At 38.8% G+C, this 15,221-nt stretch overlaps 2 protein-coding genes and 1 long non-coding RNA gene across 5 annotated transcripts in view; 1 reads left to right on the forward strand and 2 right to left on the reverse strand.

The window, feature by feature from the left end:
* NUP133 (nucleoporin 133) overlaps window positions 1-4,028 on the reverse strand; it is a 38,186-nt gene extending 34,158 nt beyond the window's left edge. Inside the window, exons 1-2 of one of the 2 annotated variants that reach the window (XM_026117265.2) lie at window positions 3,747-4,028; window positions 412-530 (exon numbers count right to left, since the gene is read on the reverse strand). In XM_026117265.2, the coding sequence (XP_025973050.1) occupies window positions 412-530; window positions 3,747-3,934 (307 nt within the window). In that variant the 5' untranslated portion in view covers window positions 3,935-4,028. The remainder of the gene's footprint in view (window positions 1-411; window positions 531-3,746) is intronic. The other variant, XM_026117266.2, reaches the window with a different exon arrangement.
* Window positions 3,597-10,096, forward strand: LOC135327895 (uncharacterized). The gene is made up of 3 exons (XR_010388459.1): window positions 3,597-3,662; window positions 4,428-4,591; window positions 9,963-10,096. It is a non-coding gene; the product is annotated as an uncharacterized LOC135327895 (long non-coding RNA).
* A 27-nt stretch (window positions 10,097-10,123) lies between these two features.
* The window catches only part of LOC112993535 (TAF5-like RNA polymerase II p300/CBP-associated factor-associated factor 65 kDa subunit 5L), a 54,418-nt gene continuing 49,320 nt past the window's right edge, over window positions 10,124-15,221 (reverse strand). Inside the window, exons 12-17 of one of the 2 annotated variants that reach the window (XM_064509264.1) lie at window positions 14,305-14,514; window positions 13,552-13,631; window positions 12,070-12,250; window positions 11,780-11,823; window positions 11,277-11,311; window positions 10,124-10,733 (exon numbers count right to left, since the gene is read on the reverse strand). In XM_064509264.1, coding sequence (XP_064365334.1) covers window positions 10,442-10,733; window positions 11,277-11,311; window positions 11,780-11,823; window positions 12,070-12,250; window positions 13,552-13,631; window positions 14,305-14,514 — 842 coding nt within the window. In that variant the 3' untranslated portion in view covers window positions 10,124-10,441. Of the gene's footprint in view, window positions 10,734-11,276; window positions 11,312-11,779; window positions 11,824-12,069; window positions 12,251-13,368; window positions 13,438-13,551; window positions 13,632-14,304; window positions 14,515-15,221 lie in introns of those variants that run through there. The other variant, XR_010388458.1, reaches the window with a different exon arrangement.

Genomic DNA, 15,221 nt, shown 5'->3' on the forward strand with positions numbered 1-15,221 from the left:
ATGAGCTGAAGTTACATTAAACTGTGTACTTAATTTAATGGCTTGGAGTATGTGATTTAAAAACAACTAAGAGAATCCATAATTTAGGAGAGAACTAAATCAAAACAAAAAAGAAAGACAAGAAAAAACGTCAAGCAGAAGTTCTCAAAAACTCATATTAGCTTTCTTAATAAACTTGAATTATAGGCTATATTGCTTAAGACAGTATCTGAAAGATACTAGCACGTATCCGTACCCATGAGTGTTATTATGACAATAGCTATATAGTTAAGCAAGTCAGATTCAAACCAAGACACAAACATCTCGCCTTCCACTCCAAGGTCAACTTCTAAACAGCACCAACAACATGTTAACATTTCTGTCATCTGTCAAAATTTCCATGAGGAAATAACAGATAAATTCAGTTCTTACCATCAGCCTTTTTTAGGGCTTCCATAACTTTAACAGGGAGAGAGGATCCAAAAGCCTTTACATCATAGTTAATAGTGTCACTTGCTGAAGGATGCTGTATAACTCTGGTAGGAGTTGCTCTAAAAATAAATAAATAAATAAAATACAAAAATCTTAGTTTTCAATTGCTTCTCCAGCATTTTCAACATACATTTACTTCATCAGGATCTGCTGTGTTTAAAAATAGATGTGATGAAATAGGCTTGTCTATACAAAACAAAAGGGATTGTATCCCTGTGGGACCACCATCCGAAGCAGTAACTTGGTGACCTGCTTGCCTTACAAGTTAAGCTATTATCAAATTCCTTTACATTCAAAAATAGTTCTTCACAAATTTGTTCCTCCCCACTAACAAAATTACTCTTCAACTTCTCTGTATTCTGACTATCTACAGGATGAAGCTATCCACAACACCAGGAGAAGCAGCTTTGCAGAGGTTTTTCCATGACTGCAAGGCTTGTTTTCATCCCAAATTCTAACACCAGTAGGCAGCAGACATGATGCAACAATCTGAATATCCTTAGCAGCTCTCATCAGACACTTCCAGGGCCCTTCTTGGGTGACTGCAGCTCTCTGTTTTAGTCATTATTTGTTTCTCAATATAATTTCAAAGAGCTGCTTTGCATCTTCCCTCACTTTCTCTCTCTGGAATGGCATAGTTCTATCTTGTGCTTTCAACATGATTAAGTGGGTAAGATTTCTCTGCTTTTAGAAGATACTTTCCTCTTTCCCCTCCCCCAGCAGAAATAATAACGTAGCATAAGTCTTCCAAAGTGAAATACCAAAACATGATACAAAGCTAGAACACAAGGCTGACACCTGGTCCTAAGAGCGCCATTTAAACACCTGAAGTAAAAGTTCCCCAGAACTGAAAATGGGCAACCCTGCTCATCTCAGCAACAAGTAGCTGCTTTTGAGAAAAGTAATTCTGAAGCCCTCAAATTGATTTGGGGCTTATTTTAACTCAGTTAAACTGAGTTAACTCAGTTCTGACTCATGTGGAGCCAGAGACAGAAAAGCCTAAACTTTGAATGATTTTTTTTTTTTTAATTCAGAGGTGCTTATTTTTTCCACATTCTTCCTGTACTGGAGATATATCTGAGGAACCCTCAAACTCAAATGTTAGTAAGAGATATTTAGAACATATTGAACATGCGACATTTTACCTGAGAACTATAAAAGAACCAGAAAACCACTTAACTATAAAACGTTTCAGTCAGAATTTGATACCATAAGAACACAATGCATCAAATATCCTACAAAGGTTCTGAGAGCATCTGAGAAACTACAGACTAGTAAAATCAACTCTTTTAGCAGAGTAAATCAGAAAAGTCAGTAAATAAATAGATTAGCAACAGGCATGATTTTTATTCTTTTCCTTTTGTGCAGCGAAGTCATGCCTGACAGGTCTATCAGAATCTGGGCGGGGGGGGGGGGAGGGGGACAGTGAGTATGAACTGGACAATATTAAGGATTTAAATCTTCAAAAAGCTTTCAAAAAGATTCCCTATGAAAGGTCCTCGAAGAAAGCAAGCTGGGAGGAGATGAGAAGCATCTTATTGTAGACCAAACTGTGTCTAAAAGAAAGCAATAAACAAAAAGAACACAGAAAAAGAAAGGCTGGCTTATACAATGCAGGAAAGTTCACAGGAGGAGGAGAAAAGATCCCATTCTATAGGATCTGGACTGATATCTGAACTGTTCTGCATAGTCATTAAAGGAACCAACTACCACAGTGACAAACTTTCTTGACTGCACAATATTATTTAGGACAGTCAAAGAACAAATAGGGAATCTGAATTGTTCAATACAAAATAAAAAGCAAAAAAAAGAAGTCCATTATTGGACTACATAAATACACAGCATGTCCACTTCTTGAATGTGAGGGTGATCTGGCACGCATGCATCTCAAAAGGATATTGCAGAAAAACTACCAAACAGAGATTTAAGGATGATCAGAGATACAGAATATCTTACAACATATCCCAACAGATAACAAACAGTAAAATTAGATTCAGAAAACAGCAATGCTGTATCTGTTAAGCATGTAATAATGAGGCAGGGTTAGCAGAGACAGATGAAATCTTCTATTCAAAGTTCCAATAAAGATAGTAAAAAACAAGAGCTTTCAGGCAGAATCCTTTTCTTAGATCCAATTAGAAGCAAGTCTTAGTAGAAACATTGAGCCAGAGGACCAACATAACCTAACTGCTCACTGTTACACAAGACCAAAGGATACTAGCCCTTTCCATTCACTAAAGTCCCAATGGCTTGTCAAGCCTTTCTCTGCTAAGACTAGTTTTGGTTTTGTAGATGTTAAAAGATCACCTAGGAGGAAATGCTATCGGAATCAAATGGTTTTACTGAAGTAAAAGCATCTGTTTCTGCCCATCAGTTTTGGTTCTGTTTGTCAGACTTAAGGAGGAGACTTGCAGCCCAAATGTTTGTCTTTTTTCAAACTATGCTACTTTTTACACTGTATCACTAGTCCAATTTCCTATTACCTCTCTCCACAAGTATTGCTTTACTTCTGCAAACAAAGACCGAGACTAGTTTGTTGAGACCCCCAGTAGCAGTAACGTGACTCTACAAAATCAGAATCTTTCCCTAAATAACAAATGAACAAGTAGCAAGTCATCCCTGAACAACGTGGCAGATGACACAAACTGCAGCCTGTGTCTTTTACATCCATGCAGCAAAACGTACCAGCACTTTTGGTTGTTGTGGAAGAGCAGTGGAAAGAATGCCCAGAAAGAGACTGAAAGAGGAACAGAAGAGAAGGAGAGCAGACTCCTTGCAGCAATGGGCCCAAGGGACAGAGGTACCCTAGGCGAGGTCAGCATGTACCGCGCGCCCAAAGAGCAGGAGGTACCGGTCTTGCTCACGCTCCCCTCAGGGGGATGGGAGGTGGCTGCACTATGAGCAGCCCATCCAGACCCCGAACTGCAGTGTCCGATCTTCCTGACTACTTGAGGAACCCCAATGACAGAGAACTCGGGGTTTATTCCGAAAACATCCCTGAAAGGGGAAACGGAGAAGGGGGGAAAAGGGAGAAGAAAAAGGGGGGGGTGGGCCACTGAAGGCAAAGCAGAGCGAACGGAGGCGGGAGGGGCCCCGCCCCGGCGCAGGCTGCCCCGCCCCCCGCCGAGCAGCGCGCGCCGGGAGGGGGCGGGGCCGCGGCAGCCCAACGGCTCGTTGGGAGCGGGGCGCGGGTAACGGCACGGCGGGGAAGTGGGGGGGGGGCTCGCGCCGCCCCCGGGGCTGCTGACAGGGTGGGCGCGAGGGAGGGGACTCACCGCGCGGAGAGGGAGCCGCTCCTCCGCCCCACCGGGGAAAACAGCCCCGGGGAGCTGGCTGCCGCCACTACGGCCAGGTTCCTCCTGCCGCCCGGCCGGGAGAGGGGGCTGGCGGCGGCGGCGCTGCCGAGGTTCCTGCGGGCCGACCCGCCGGGGGTCCGCGGCGAGGCGGGAGCCGAAGGGAACATGGCTGGGGGCAGACACGAGCGGCGCCAGCGCTGCGGCTGTTGGGCGCCGCCGGTTAACTACGTCACTGTCGAGCGCGCCCGTCGCGGGGAGGGGAGGGGAGGGGAGGGGAGGGGAGGAGCGGGGCGCGCGGCAGGCCTGCCCGTGCGGGCCAGCGGCGGAGGCCCCGCGCAGGGGGGCCGCGGGCGGCCCTGGAGGCGGCGGCCGTTGGCGGGCTTCAGCTCCTGCCCAGCTCTGCCTGGTACAGCCCAGGCGAGGGAAGCTGTCCTCACGAGTCTGCCATAATTCTTAAAGAGCGCAGGTGTTAACGTATCCAATTTCTATCTTACTTCCACCAACACTTCCTTGACGCCTCCAAAATTAATAATTATAATCGGGGAGAGCAGAGCTGCACAATCTTGGGCCAGTTAAAATGCTGTGATCTTCAGAGAATGATTATTTGATCCTGCTCTCTTTCTGGGCACAATAATTTGAATACTTACTTTTCTCATCCAGCAGCGTAGGCAGGCCGCTGTGTCAGATGTTCATGCAGAAAAATGCAGGCCCAGGATCCCCCCCAAGTAAGGTTGGATGTGGTCAGTCCTTCAGGATGCTCCCAACGCTGTTCAAAAGACTTAATCTGGAACCCAGTGCAAGCATATCTCGTACTGATCAACCAGGTAATAGAAAAAGATAGGTAACTGGATACACTCGAAAAAACCCCAAGACATTGAAACACCATTTCAAACCACTGTTTTGCACTTTTGGAAAGACACGTATTCCAGTAGTATGGTTGCCTAATCTTGAAAATACCCTGTGCTGTAACCTGTGCTTATTCTAAACTTCAAATTAAGAAAAAAGGAATTTCCCCAAAACATTCCATGAAAATTTTAGTATGTTTCAGATGTATGGTAACTAACAGTCATGAACTACAGAAAATATTTGATATTACAGAATTAGATTTTGTTAAGTGGGAGTTAAATTTTCTCATTGAAGTTAAATATTCAATTGCATTGCTTTTGTATGAAAAATACAGTTTCCAGGAAGTACATATGTATCTTACTGTGAGGGAAGAATTCGAGTTATGTGTAGATTGTCAATGGAGGTAATTAGTTGAGATAAAACTCACTGAAAACATTCAAAAACTCCCCATGATTTTCCAAAAACATGTTCTTTGATTAAAAACAGTTTATGGCAATATGGACAGTGGTCCAATATGACTGAAACTGAAGAGCAGAAAAACAAACTTGAAATGCATCATCCTGCAGTACCAAAGAATGAAACTTTTGTCTGAATGTTTCAGTGCTTTGCCTTTAAACTTTTCTGTTGCTTTGATTTTATTGGAAAGGCAAAATACAAACATTTAATGAACTGTTACATTAATGTAGTATCTTGTATATAGCCTTCTCTATTCTACTCCATGCAGCGATGCTAAACCATCATGTTACTGGTGTTTCACCCGGGAAAAAAATAAAGCAACCAAAAAATCCATACACAAACAAGGAAGTGGAGAAAAATCTGAGTAAAATTCAAGCTGCCATCAACATCTCCCAACATCCATCAACAGTGAGATTCAAAGTATTTTAAAAACTGATAGCTCCCCAAAACATCTTGTTTCAAAAATATTTAAGATAATACAGTGTAAGCAGTTTTTTGCTGATTGAACCCTGCATAGGTATTTACTCAGTGAATTATGTTTTCTTTTGCTGTCTCAGACCTGTTTTAGAGCTCCATCTGCAGGACGAAGGATACAATTAAATCTTTAAATCTTATTTTAGACCTGGAAAGCTAGCTAATGCTAATTAGTACTGTACTAATAGGACTGAGTAGAGACTTAACCAGTCCTTGAACAAGGACTTGTGTAGTACTTGTTTTTCACATGAAAAATTGAATGTCCTGGAGGCAATTTTGACAATAGTGACCTAGTCAGGATTCAAACTAAGAGAATGGAAATAGTAGACTTGTACTAGGGCCACATCTTCAAAATGCACAAAAATATTAATCTTTTTGTACTGCTATTTTTGATTGATCAATGGATTGAAAAACAGTGTAGAAAACATTCCATAGCTAGACTAGCCACAAATAGTTGCCTATCTATTTAGAAAGAAATTAGTTTGAAAGGATAGCAGCACCCAGACCACATCATCTGCAGAACAAACAAAATTCTCATGAATTATATTTATTGCAGATGGTTTGTAGGAAACAAACTTAACCGAATGTGCCCTATGGGACTATAGAGAGGTTTAAACAGAGATGCATATGAAAGGTAACATTTTTTTTTCAAAAGGTGAGAAATGTAATGTCTTGCTTATCAGAATACAGAGTTCCCTAATAGGTCAGCACATTAATCTGTTGGCTTGTTGCATCATCAGTTTAAGACCTCTTAAACAATTTGCAATAATTCTTCCAATTCAAAACAGCTGAAAATGCTGAGCACTGGAAAGTCTGTGAAGATAGACTTTGTTAAGACTTCAGAGAGGGTATTATCTTCTGTTGCTGCCCTAAATGGAATCCACTGCCTTTTCAAAGATTAAAATACTGATAGAGACTCTATCAGAAGATTAAAACAAAAAGTTGCAATAAATATTTGAAACCCGACTTGAAGAAACTAGCTCTTTTACAGAGATGCCCATCATTCACTGCAGTGACAATACTTTGATCAATACTGTCTTTAAGTATTAAAATAATAAATAGTCTAATAAGTAAATTAAGTAACATAACATAAGAGACAATTTATTTTCACTGTCTTAATTCCTTCAGGAAATCATTCATGCTGCCAGGAATTACAAAACAAATAAATTAGGAACACAATGAAGGAATAAAGTACATATTGAGAGCTGGCCTGTCACTAAGATTGCAAGTACTCAACCCTAAGTAATCTATTCAACTTAGCAAGGTGATTTTGAAAGCACTTAGATACAGTATTTGAGCCCTGAAAATCATGACTAGGTAGCAAAATTTAAAAAAGAAACACTTCTGGCCCCCAGGCAAAGGTGAAAATAGGTACTGTTAATAAATAAATGACTTTGAAATAATGCCTACAAGTATCAACTAAAATAGGGCCACTAGCGATAGAAGTTGACATTTTAAAAAAATTCATATACGTATATATGTGTAAGAATAACTACATTTATTTTTAAAAAACTGGGAAATCTTCTTTACTACTTTTCTATACAGGGAAGATATGTTTAGACCAAGTTAGAACACCAGTGCATATGGTGCAAAAGAGAGAGAGAGTTTTATATTGTGTGTTGCGCTATGGCTACAAGGATGCTAAGCTCTACCATTCGGGAAGAAGGTCTGGCCTGTCTTTCAGAAAATGTAGGATAAGTTTAATTTGACTTACTAAATTGTATCCACTTGTGATTGAAACCATTTTCTGCACCTTTTGGCCTCTGGAATACACTAGGAGTAAAACAGCTGTGTTTTGAGCCTGTTAATACTATCCTTCATGGAACTGAGCCTGTTCCTACTTACAGTAGCTTAATCAAAAGAAATAGCAAATAGTGAAGCAGACAAGATTCTGAGTTCAACAGTGACTGCTACATCACAAGTTCTAAGAATTTTTTTAAAGTTGACCTATGCCCTTTTCATGTCTTCTTTATACATCACAAAGAAACCTTACGATTTTTCACTGAATGTTTTATCTACTTGGTACTAGTTAGAATAACCATCTTAAAATATTAGTACCAAAATGGACTGTGTACATCAGAGTGAAGAGTGCTTAGAGTATCCTGCCAAATCATATTGCAGCTGGGGATATTTCACTCTGTGCTGTGTCAGCAGATTTCAGTGTTGCAATTACAGCCCCAGTAGAAGAGCTTTTCAAGTGAGTTCAGAAGTTAAGGTGTCCAGCAAAATAAAGTCTCCTATCCATGCACAAAAATAGTAAGCAGCTGTTGACATCCAGATAACTGGAGAAGTTCTTTTTGAAAACATACGAAGAATAACCGTTTAAAGTTAGAAAAATCTCAAACTAGTTTCCTCCGCAGTTTTTATTTTCTGTCAAATTCTTACAGAGCACCAAACTCTGTTCCAAAGAGTCTTGCCTCTCAGGATCTGGCTTTTGATGAGAAATTTGAAGTTTGGGCAATTTTGTAGTTCACCTGAAACAGGTAGCAAAACTATCAAGGGCATTTTTCTGTTGTGTAACATTTTATAACAACATGTTCTTTCAGACTTTTTAACAAGACTTCAAAGTAAACAATAGTGTTCTATACACAGCACAGCCGTTAGGTTCAAAATTTCAAGTTTCAGGAGAGGAAATTATTTTTGGAAGGTCAAACATCTTATTAACAGTACAAGTACAGCATGAAGTAATAAATGTTTTACATCTAAGCCTTTATCTGTGACATACTGTACTGCTAAAAACTGAAGTCAATACCGGAAAATACAGTTAGGGAATATAACAAAGTTTGTTTTATAGTGCTTTCTGGTGTAGCGGTCACATACTCTTCTTACGTTAAGACTTTTCTACTTTGTGTGGCTCATTCTCCTCTTACGGACCACACTGCACAAGCCAGGAGCATGAAACAAAGTGGCCCTTAGCAAAGGATGCCTATCAGGATTGTCAGATACGCACCAGCAGTTTCAGCTTTAAGCAGGCAGCCATTAAACTCTTGTGTTTCCTTTGAGATACTGTCCTCTGTACGGGGGACTAGTTTCCTCTAGCAAAAAGGATCACATTTCCTCATAAAGTTTGACTAGTGGGGCTCCCACAGTTCAACACGCAACCATGCAGAAGGCCGACTGGCACTGCTGTGGAGGTAGACGGCATACCACGTGCACACAAGGACCATATCGCGTATGTGGTACATGTGTAAGCCACAGATCTGGTGTTGCCCAGCAAAGCTTGCAGATTACAAAAAAACCTTTGTTTTCTCACCTTGTTGAGATCTGTGCTTTGTTCCAAAGACTATCTTGAGTTGTTCTAACCTGAATAAAGTCTGCTATTCAACATAACTGTCATGATAGACTTGACTCTAGCACCTGCCAGAACTAATGAACAACTAACATAAAACATTCATTCAGTTTAGCTGCAAACAATTCTTGTAACCTCACTTTTTAAACTCATGAATAAAGGTGCTCATTGCATTTCACCTAAGAAGGGATTACCTCTGAGTAAAGTTCAAGCCTTTCTAAATATACAATAAATAGTCAATAGGAATAATTAGTCAACATTGAAATGACGTATTGGTCAGTCATATTTTTGACGTATCTTTAATACAATCTCTGCTGCTGGTAAGACTGTAATGAAATATATCAGAAGATTCAAATGTATCTGCATGTAATTTTATTTTCATTCAATAGCACAGGGATCTTTTTTGTGTTTTCACCATGTTCCACACAGTGCCTTTAATGGCACATTAGAGAAACATTTTAAGTTTGCCCTACAGTAGGTAACTCACTTACTGCCAACAGAATTTTTTCAGCAACAAGTAGATTTCCTAGAATAGATGAGAATAGAAACAGTAAGGTTTCTAACTTACTTTTAAACTTCTAACTAACCTTCAGAAAGGATAAAGAGAGATTCTATTGAAGAGGCTTTTTAACTTACAAGCACAGAGCCTGCTCTTTACTGCCAAACATTTCCTCCTACAGTTATTCAAATTAGTGTGATGTTACTATTTCACTAGTTGTCCTTCAGAAGGTAAGACAAAGTAGTTAGGAAAAAAATGGGATTTTATGAATAAACATTTAAATAACAATGAAAACACACTTATATATGCCTTAAACAAAAAAGGACAAAGGCCTACATAGATAAGAATATGTTCTTTTGGAGATCATCTTGGGAGGGGAGTGAAACTAAAGAACTGGCAGAATAGACAAGGGAAGAAAAATGCATTCAAATTTTAGATTTTTCTATGCCGAACTAATATTCAGTAAAAATTACACTTCCTTTGTCCTTATATGTAAAGTATGAGGCTTTTTTTTTTTCTTCAGAGTTTAAGAGTTCTCCAACTTACGCTTCCGTGCTCTTTAAACGAGTTCTCATATGTAATTCTCTACGATTACTGCAGATGGTGATCATAATCAACTTTTCCATTTCAGAGCAAAATGGTACCTGAAAAGATGATGCTGTAAAAGTCAGCAACAGAACCTTGAGAGAATATTAGTGTCATGCATTTTTGAATTCCAGCTTTTTAAAACAAGTGACAAGCACAGAAAGCAAGAGTTCCTTGATAAGGGAAGAGACAGTGAGATCAAAATGATCAGATTCTGTTGTTTAATTACCCTTAAAGTACTGAACGTACTTGAGAATGCAGTACATCGTCATACAGCGCATTATAGGAAAGAAGATTCTAAATGGTCTCAGGACAACACAAAGCAGAAATGAAAATGATCTCAATGTGATAGACATTTTAAAAAGTTACAATACTTATTAAAAAGCCTTCAATAAAAAGTTTAAACACATTTAAGTTTCAAAAGGATATTTTGTACATTTTGGAAAAATATAACATTTACTTTACATAACTGAAACATAAGTTATATTCTTTGTAGTTATAAGCTTCCATAATTCATAGATTCTCTCATATATTTTTTTCTAATACATCCTTTTCTCTGGATTGTACGTCTAATGCAAAAGTATCACTATTCTGAAGAAAAGCTTGTTTTTGCATTAGTTTCCTGAAAAGTCCATGTGGATTTGCAAGTAGTTCCTCATGTTTTCCACATTCAAGAATTCTGCCCTGGCCAAGAACTGCGACAAGATCAGCATTCTGAATCGTAGACAGACGATGAGCAATAATTAAGACTGTCCTCCCTTCCATTAGCCGGTCTAGAGCTTCTTGCACTAGGTATTCGTTTTCAGCATCCAAAGCACTAACAAGAAAGGGTGTGGGAGAGAAAGAGGATAATTTCATTTTAAAAACAGCTTAGTCTTGTTGGCATAAGTCTCATTTTGCTGTAACTCCTAATTCTTGTTACTGTTGGTGAAGATGAATCCATGGAACTGCAGGAATGTTTTGTGAACATGCTCAATGCACACGTGAGTATATGTATTACCTATTCTCATAGACAAAAATATACATAAAGGAATAACATCAAATTAATTCAGTGAAATAAATTTAAATTATACTGCAGTATACTCATCTTAATTTAAAGATACAGAAAAAGCTTTGAAGTAGATGTTCCACTATCAAGTTGTAATACAATATAGTAGCTATCCTTTCCACTTTGTGTAAACAGCTTTTATCACAGGTCTACCAAACCAATTTACACATTCTGGAAAGCACATTTCTTGTGGTAGGGAAAATAGAGGCTAAATACCTTATGCAAGGGCATGCAGAGGAAGAAAGAGAGAACATCTCCAAAATCTGTTTTACAGTTATATCATTCTAAGTTTGTGTTTATTTTCTTTCTTACCTTGTTGCTTCATCTAACAGAAGAATTTTAGGATTCTGAAGAATAAAGTAGAATTGGTTATAAGTGCAATTAGACAAGATGTGAATATTTATATCAATAGACCACAAGATTCATACAGCACAAAACTCCAAGCAAGTGTATATATTTCATCCCAAGAACTGGGTGTCACTCAAAGCATTACTGTTAAGTCTAAATGCTAAGAGGACAGAATAGAAACAATACTCTTCTGTCTTCAAACAGAAGTAACAGTTTACTATCACTGTCAGCAAGAACTCCCATTGCAAAAACATGATCTGAAGATAGGAAGTAGCACTTACGTCAGGATATTCCCTTTAGTTAGACAGCATGTCCTCTATCAAGCTCCCTTATTAATATCAAAGATACATATTTTTAAAGACCCTTTCAGCTTTCCCACTGAAAGGCCTCTTCCCTTTTAATCCCTTCCTTTTAACCCCTTCTGCATCCCACCAGAAGAACTAAGTAGCTATTTGGTGCTGGCTTACCTTGAGTAGAGCTCGAGCAATCGCAATTCGTTGCTTTTGTCCACCTGGGGAAAAAAAGCTCAGTAAATTGAAATAGGATAACGTATGTGAACTGATCTTAACTGAAAGTCTGGGCTGACCAAAATCAGACTCAAGTATTTTAGGAGGGGAATGGAGATGAGAGAGGCATTTGGTAAAACTTATGGGCGACTAGGAATTGGTGAAAAACTGATTGCTAACACAAAACAGAAGTAATTTTTATTTTCCTCTATAGCATAGGATTTTCTAAAATAAAGAGTATAGGGAGGTACCTGAAAGTAGAATGCCTTTTTCTCCAACTACGGTGTTGAAGCCTTTTGGAAAATCTTTGATAAAACTAGCAGCATTAGCTATTTCCGCAACTTTCTGAATCTCTTCTGCAGTCACAGTAGAAGGATCCTCTGCACCATAGGCAATATTTTCAGCAATAGAACAGGAGAACAGAATTGGTTCCTGATAAATTCAAAAGCATAGCTAATATGGTGTATCTATAATTACATGCATGCATTGTCTATATCTCAATATAAATCCCCTTTACAAGATCCAGCATTAATTAATTTTATATCCATATAGAAGTATATGTATGCTAAAGTTAATTGAACACAGCTCTTCTAAAACAAAAATGAGCCATCAAATCTAATTCTAAAATAAGAAAGAATATTTTCTTAACTGACAGAAACATAACATGACCCTCAACCCCTAATATAAGAGTTCACAAACATCTATTAATTCAAACATCAGAAAACCTCCCTTTGTATTGCATTATGTATCTTCATTTGTATCTAGAACGAATCTTCTCTTACCAGTCTCTACACAATTTTAATGCTGTTTTGTGCATTTAATTCCAATGGAAGTTTAAAACAGAGTAGAGGACTGGCAGACAGGGTAAGTGATGTACAATGGGAGAATGGCTGAAACAAGCTAAGTTTGCTCTGTCTATAAAATAGAGGAGAAAAATGCTACAGTATGAAATCTACTACTGATAACTTGAGATTGGACAAAACAGAATAAATGCTAATGTGCTCACAGGAAAATCATTTTTGCACAAAAAATTTCAGTGACATTGTCACATAAAGCAGATGTTTTGAAATGCAACACATACCCCATTATCATTTTGCTTTTAATCAGAACATCAACCTAACAGTCAATTGCATTGTGAAGCCTCTGGGGGGATAGGGGAAGGAACACACATATTTTAATTGACCAAATAGCTTATTTTTAAGTGGTCATTGAACATCTCTCCGTATTTTTAGAGTCTGGGGGTTGCTGTGAAGGGTGCACTACATGAGAAAGTGCCAACAGTGCCATGTTTTCATGCTTTGCTAATGGAATTGTGTATTCCAGGACACAAAACAAAGCACAAAAGGTCAATTTTCAAAGGCTTGTGTAGAATATGATTGTGTAACTTCCATTAATACAAAACAGGAATCATGTGATTAAACATTAAGATGCTCATACAAACATGAGTTCCCTAGCCTCCCCACACACACTTTTTTCTTTTAAACAAACATTTTGTATCCTTATCATTGTGTAAAAACAGACTACAGAATAATGGGACTAGCTCTGAATACCTGTTTTTAGGATAAAACATACGTGACAGCAGTTAATTATGGCAAGATGGAAGGAGGCGACTGCTTTCACTGAGAAGCAAGATTATACAGGTAAAAAAAAAAAAAAAAAAAAAAGGAAGTGAGACACTGCAAGTTGATTGTACAAAATTACTTCATTCATTTAGAAGGCTTTTTCTTCCTTACCTGACTCACTGTTCCAATTTTTGTCCTGAACCACAGTGGATTTAACTGGCGGATATCAAAGCCATCAACAGTGATAATACCTTAAATTAAGAAACAGTAAGTCAAGCAGATTCTGGCAAGTACTGAAAAGAGGCAGAGAACAGTTGTGAACAGAGCCTCCTGGGAACCACATAGTCTCTTATATTACCCATCTCTAAGTGTCATATGAAGGTTTTATTTTTTTACAGAATGCTTCTCTGTTCTGTCCTTATTTACAAGTGTTATAACCCTCATTTTAACATCCGAGTCAAGACTGTCTTTCCCGTGAGGCATAAGAAGTAGGGGCGCAGGCTGACTGAGGACAGAGCACACATAAAGCCTCCCATACACAAGAGCAAGAGCTGGCATGTTCACTGGCAGGAGCCTTTACAGCCTTTACTGGCTGGAGAGAGGGGCAGGGTCACCTCATACCTACAGTGTGCTTTAAGATGATGGGGCTCTCACACAGTGGCTGTTTTTCTTCCCCAGTTTAGCAATAACATTTACCACTGTTTTCAGAGTCACTGTGGTGACTTTTGCCAGGGCAAAACAGAAATGCAAAGGTATTCAGTCACCACCAAAAGGTACTCGTACAGCCCAAGGGGAAGCATACTGTGTCACTAGCATAGTCACATCAAGATCTCAGCACAGGCACCCCAACTGTCTGTAAAGTGCATTTGAGGTGCACAGCATCAATTATTTGTAGTCACAAATGAGAGCAACACACAAACATACCTGATGTAGGATCATACAGCCTCAGCAGGAGGGATACAATGGTCGATTTCCCTGTACCACTTGGGCCAACCAGAGCCATAACAGAGCCAGCTGGAATGGAGAGGCTAAAATCTTTGAAAATGGATGTTTCTGGACGAGTTGGATAGGCAAACTCAACATCCTTGAATTCCAAAGCACCTCTGAATGTGTCTTTGCCTAATATGATTCCCTCTATATGACAAAAAAATATAATACAGAAATATGTAAACAGAAGCAAAAATCAGCTCAACCTTCCTAGAACTTGCTTTACAGACACCAAGTAGAAACACCTATCTCCATATTAAATCTACAGATAGCTGCAAGCCACAAGACAGAACCACATGGGCTGTATTTCAGCCATGACTGAATCGGAGCATGGTACATCATGCCCCTTATTGAATACGATTTTAGGTTGCTTACAAGCAAGTGAAGCTGTAGGCTACTACAGCAAGAGGTAGAATTTGCATCTTGCAAATGCCAACAACTAATAGTGCTCACTTTTAGCAGAGCTACCTAAATTTTTAAATTGTTTATAATATGTTATGTTTAAGTTTTATCAATTTGGAGCAACGAAATAAAATGACAGAGTGCTGAAGGCCAAAGTCCTTTTGCCACAGAACAGACACAAAAAGATAAACATTGCAAATCACTTACTGGCCCTTTACTGGGTCTCAAAAGTCACCTGAAACGCCCTCCTCTTTGGACACGGACAATTCAGTCTTCACTGCCTATTAACTGTTAAGCTTTTAAGCAAAGGCTGTCACTGCAACAAAACTGCTTCTACGTTTGTTGCACTAGTGGTCTTTTTTTAGGTTTTTTGTTGTTGTTATGTGGAACATAAATTATAATAAATTCAAGACGAAATAGTGTTCAAAGACCAATCAGAGGCAGACTTCATA

Source organism: Dromaius novaehollandiae, chromosome 3 (genome assembly GCF_036370855.1).
Source record: "Dromaius novaehollandiae isolate bDroNov1 chromosome 3, bDroNov1.hap1, whole genome shotgun sequence".
NCBI classification, from domain to species: Eukaryota; Metazoa; Chordata; class Aves; order Casuariiformes; family Dromaiidae; genus Dromaius; species Dromaius novaehollandiae.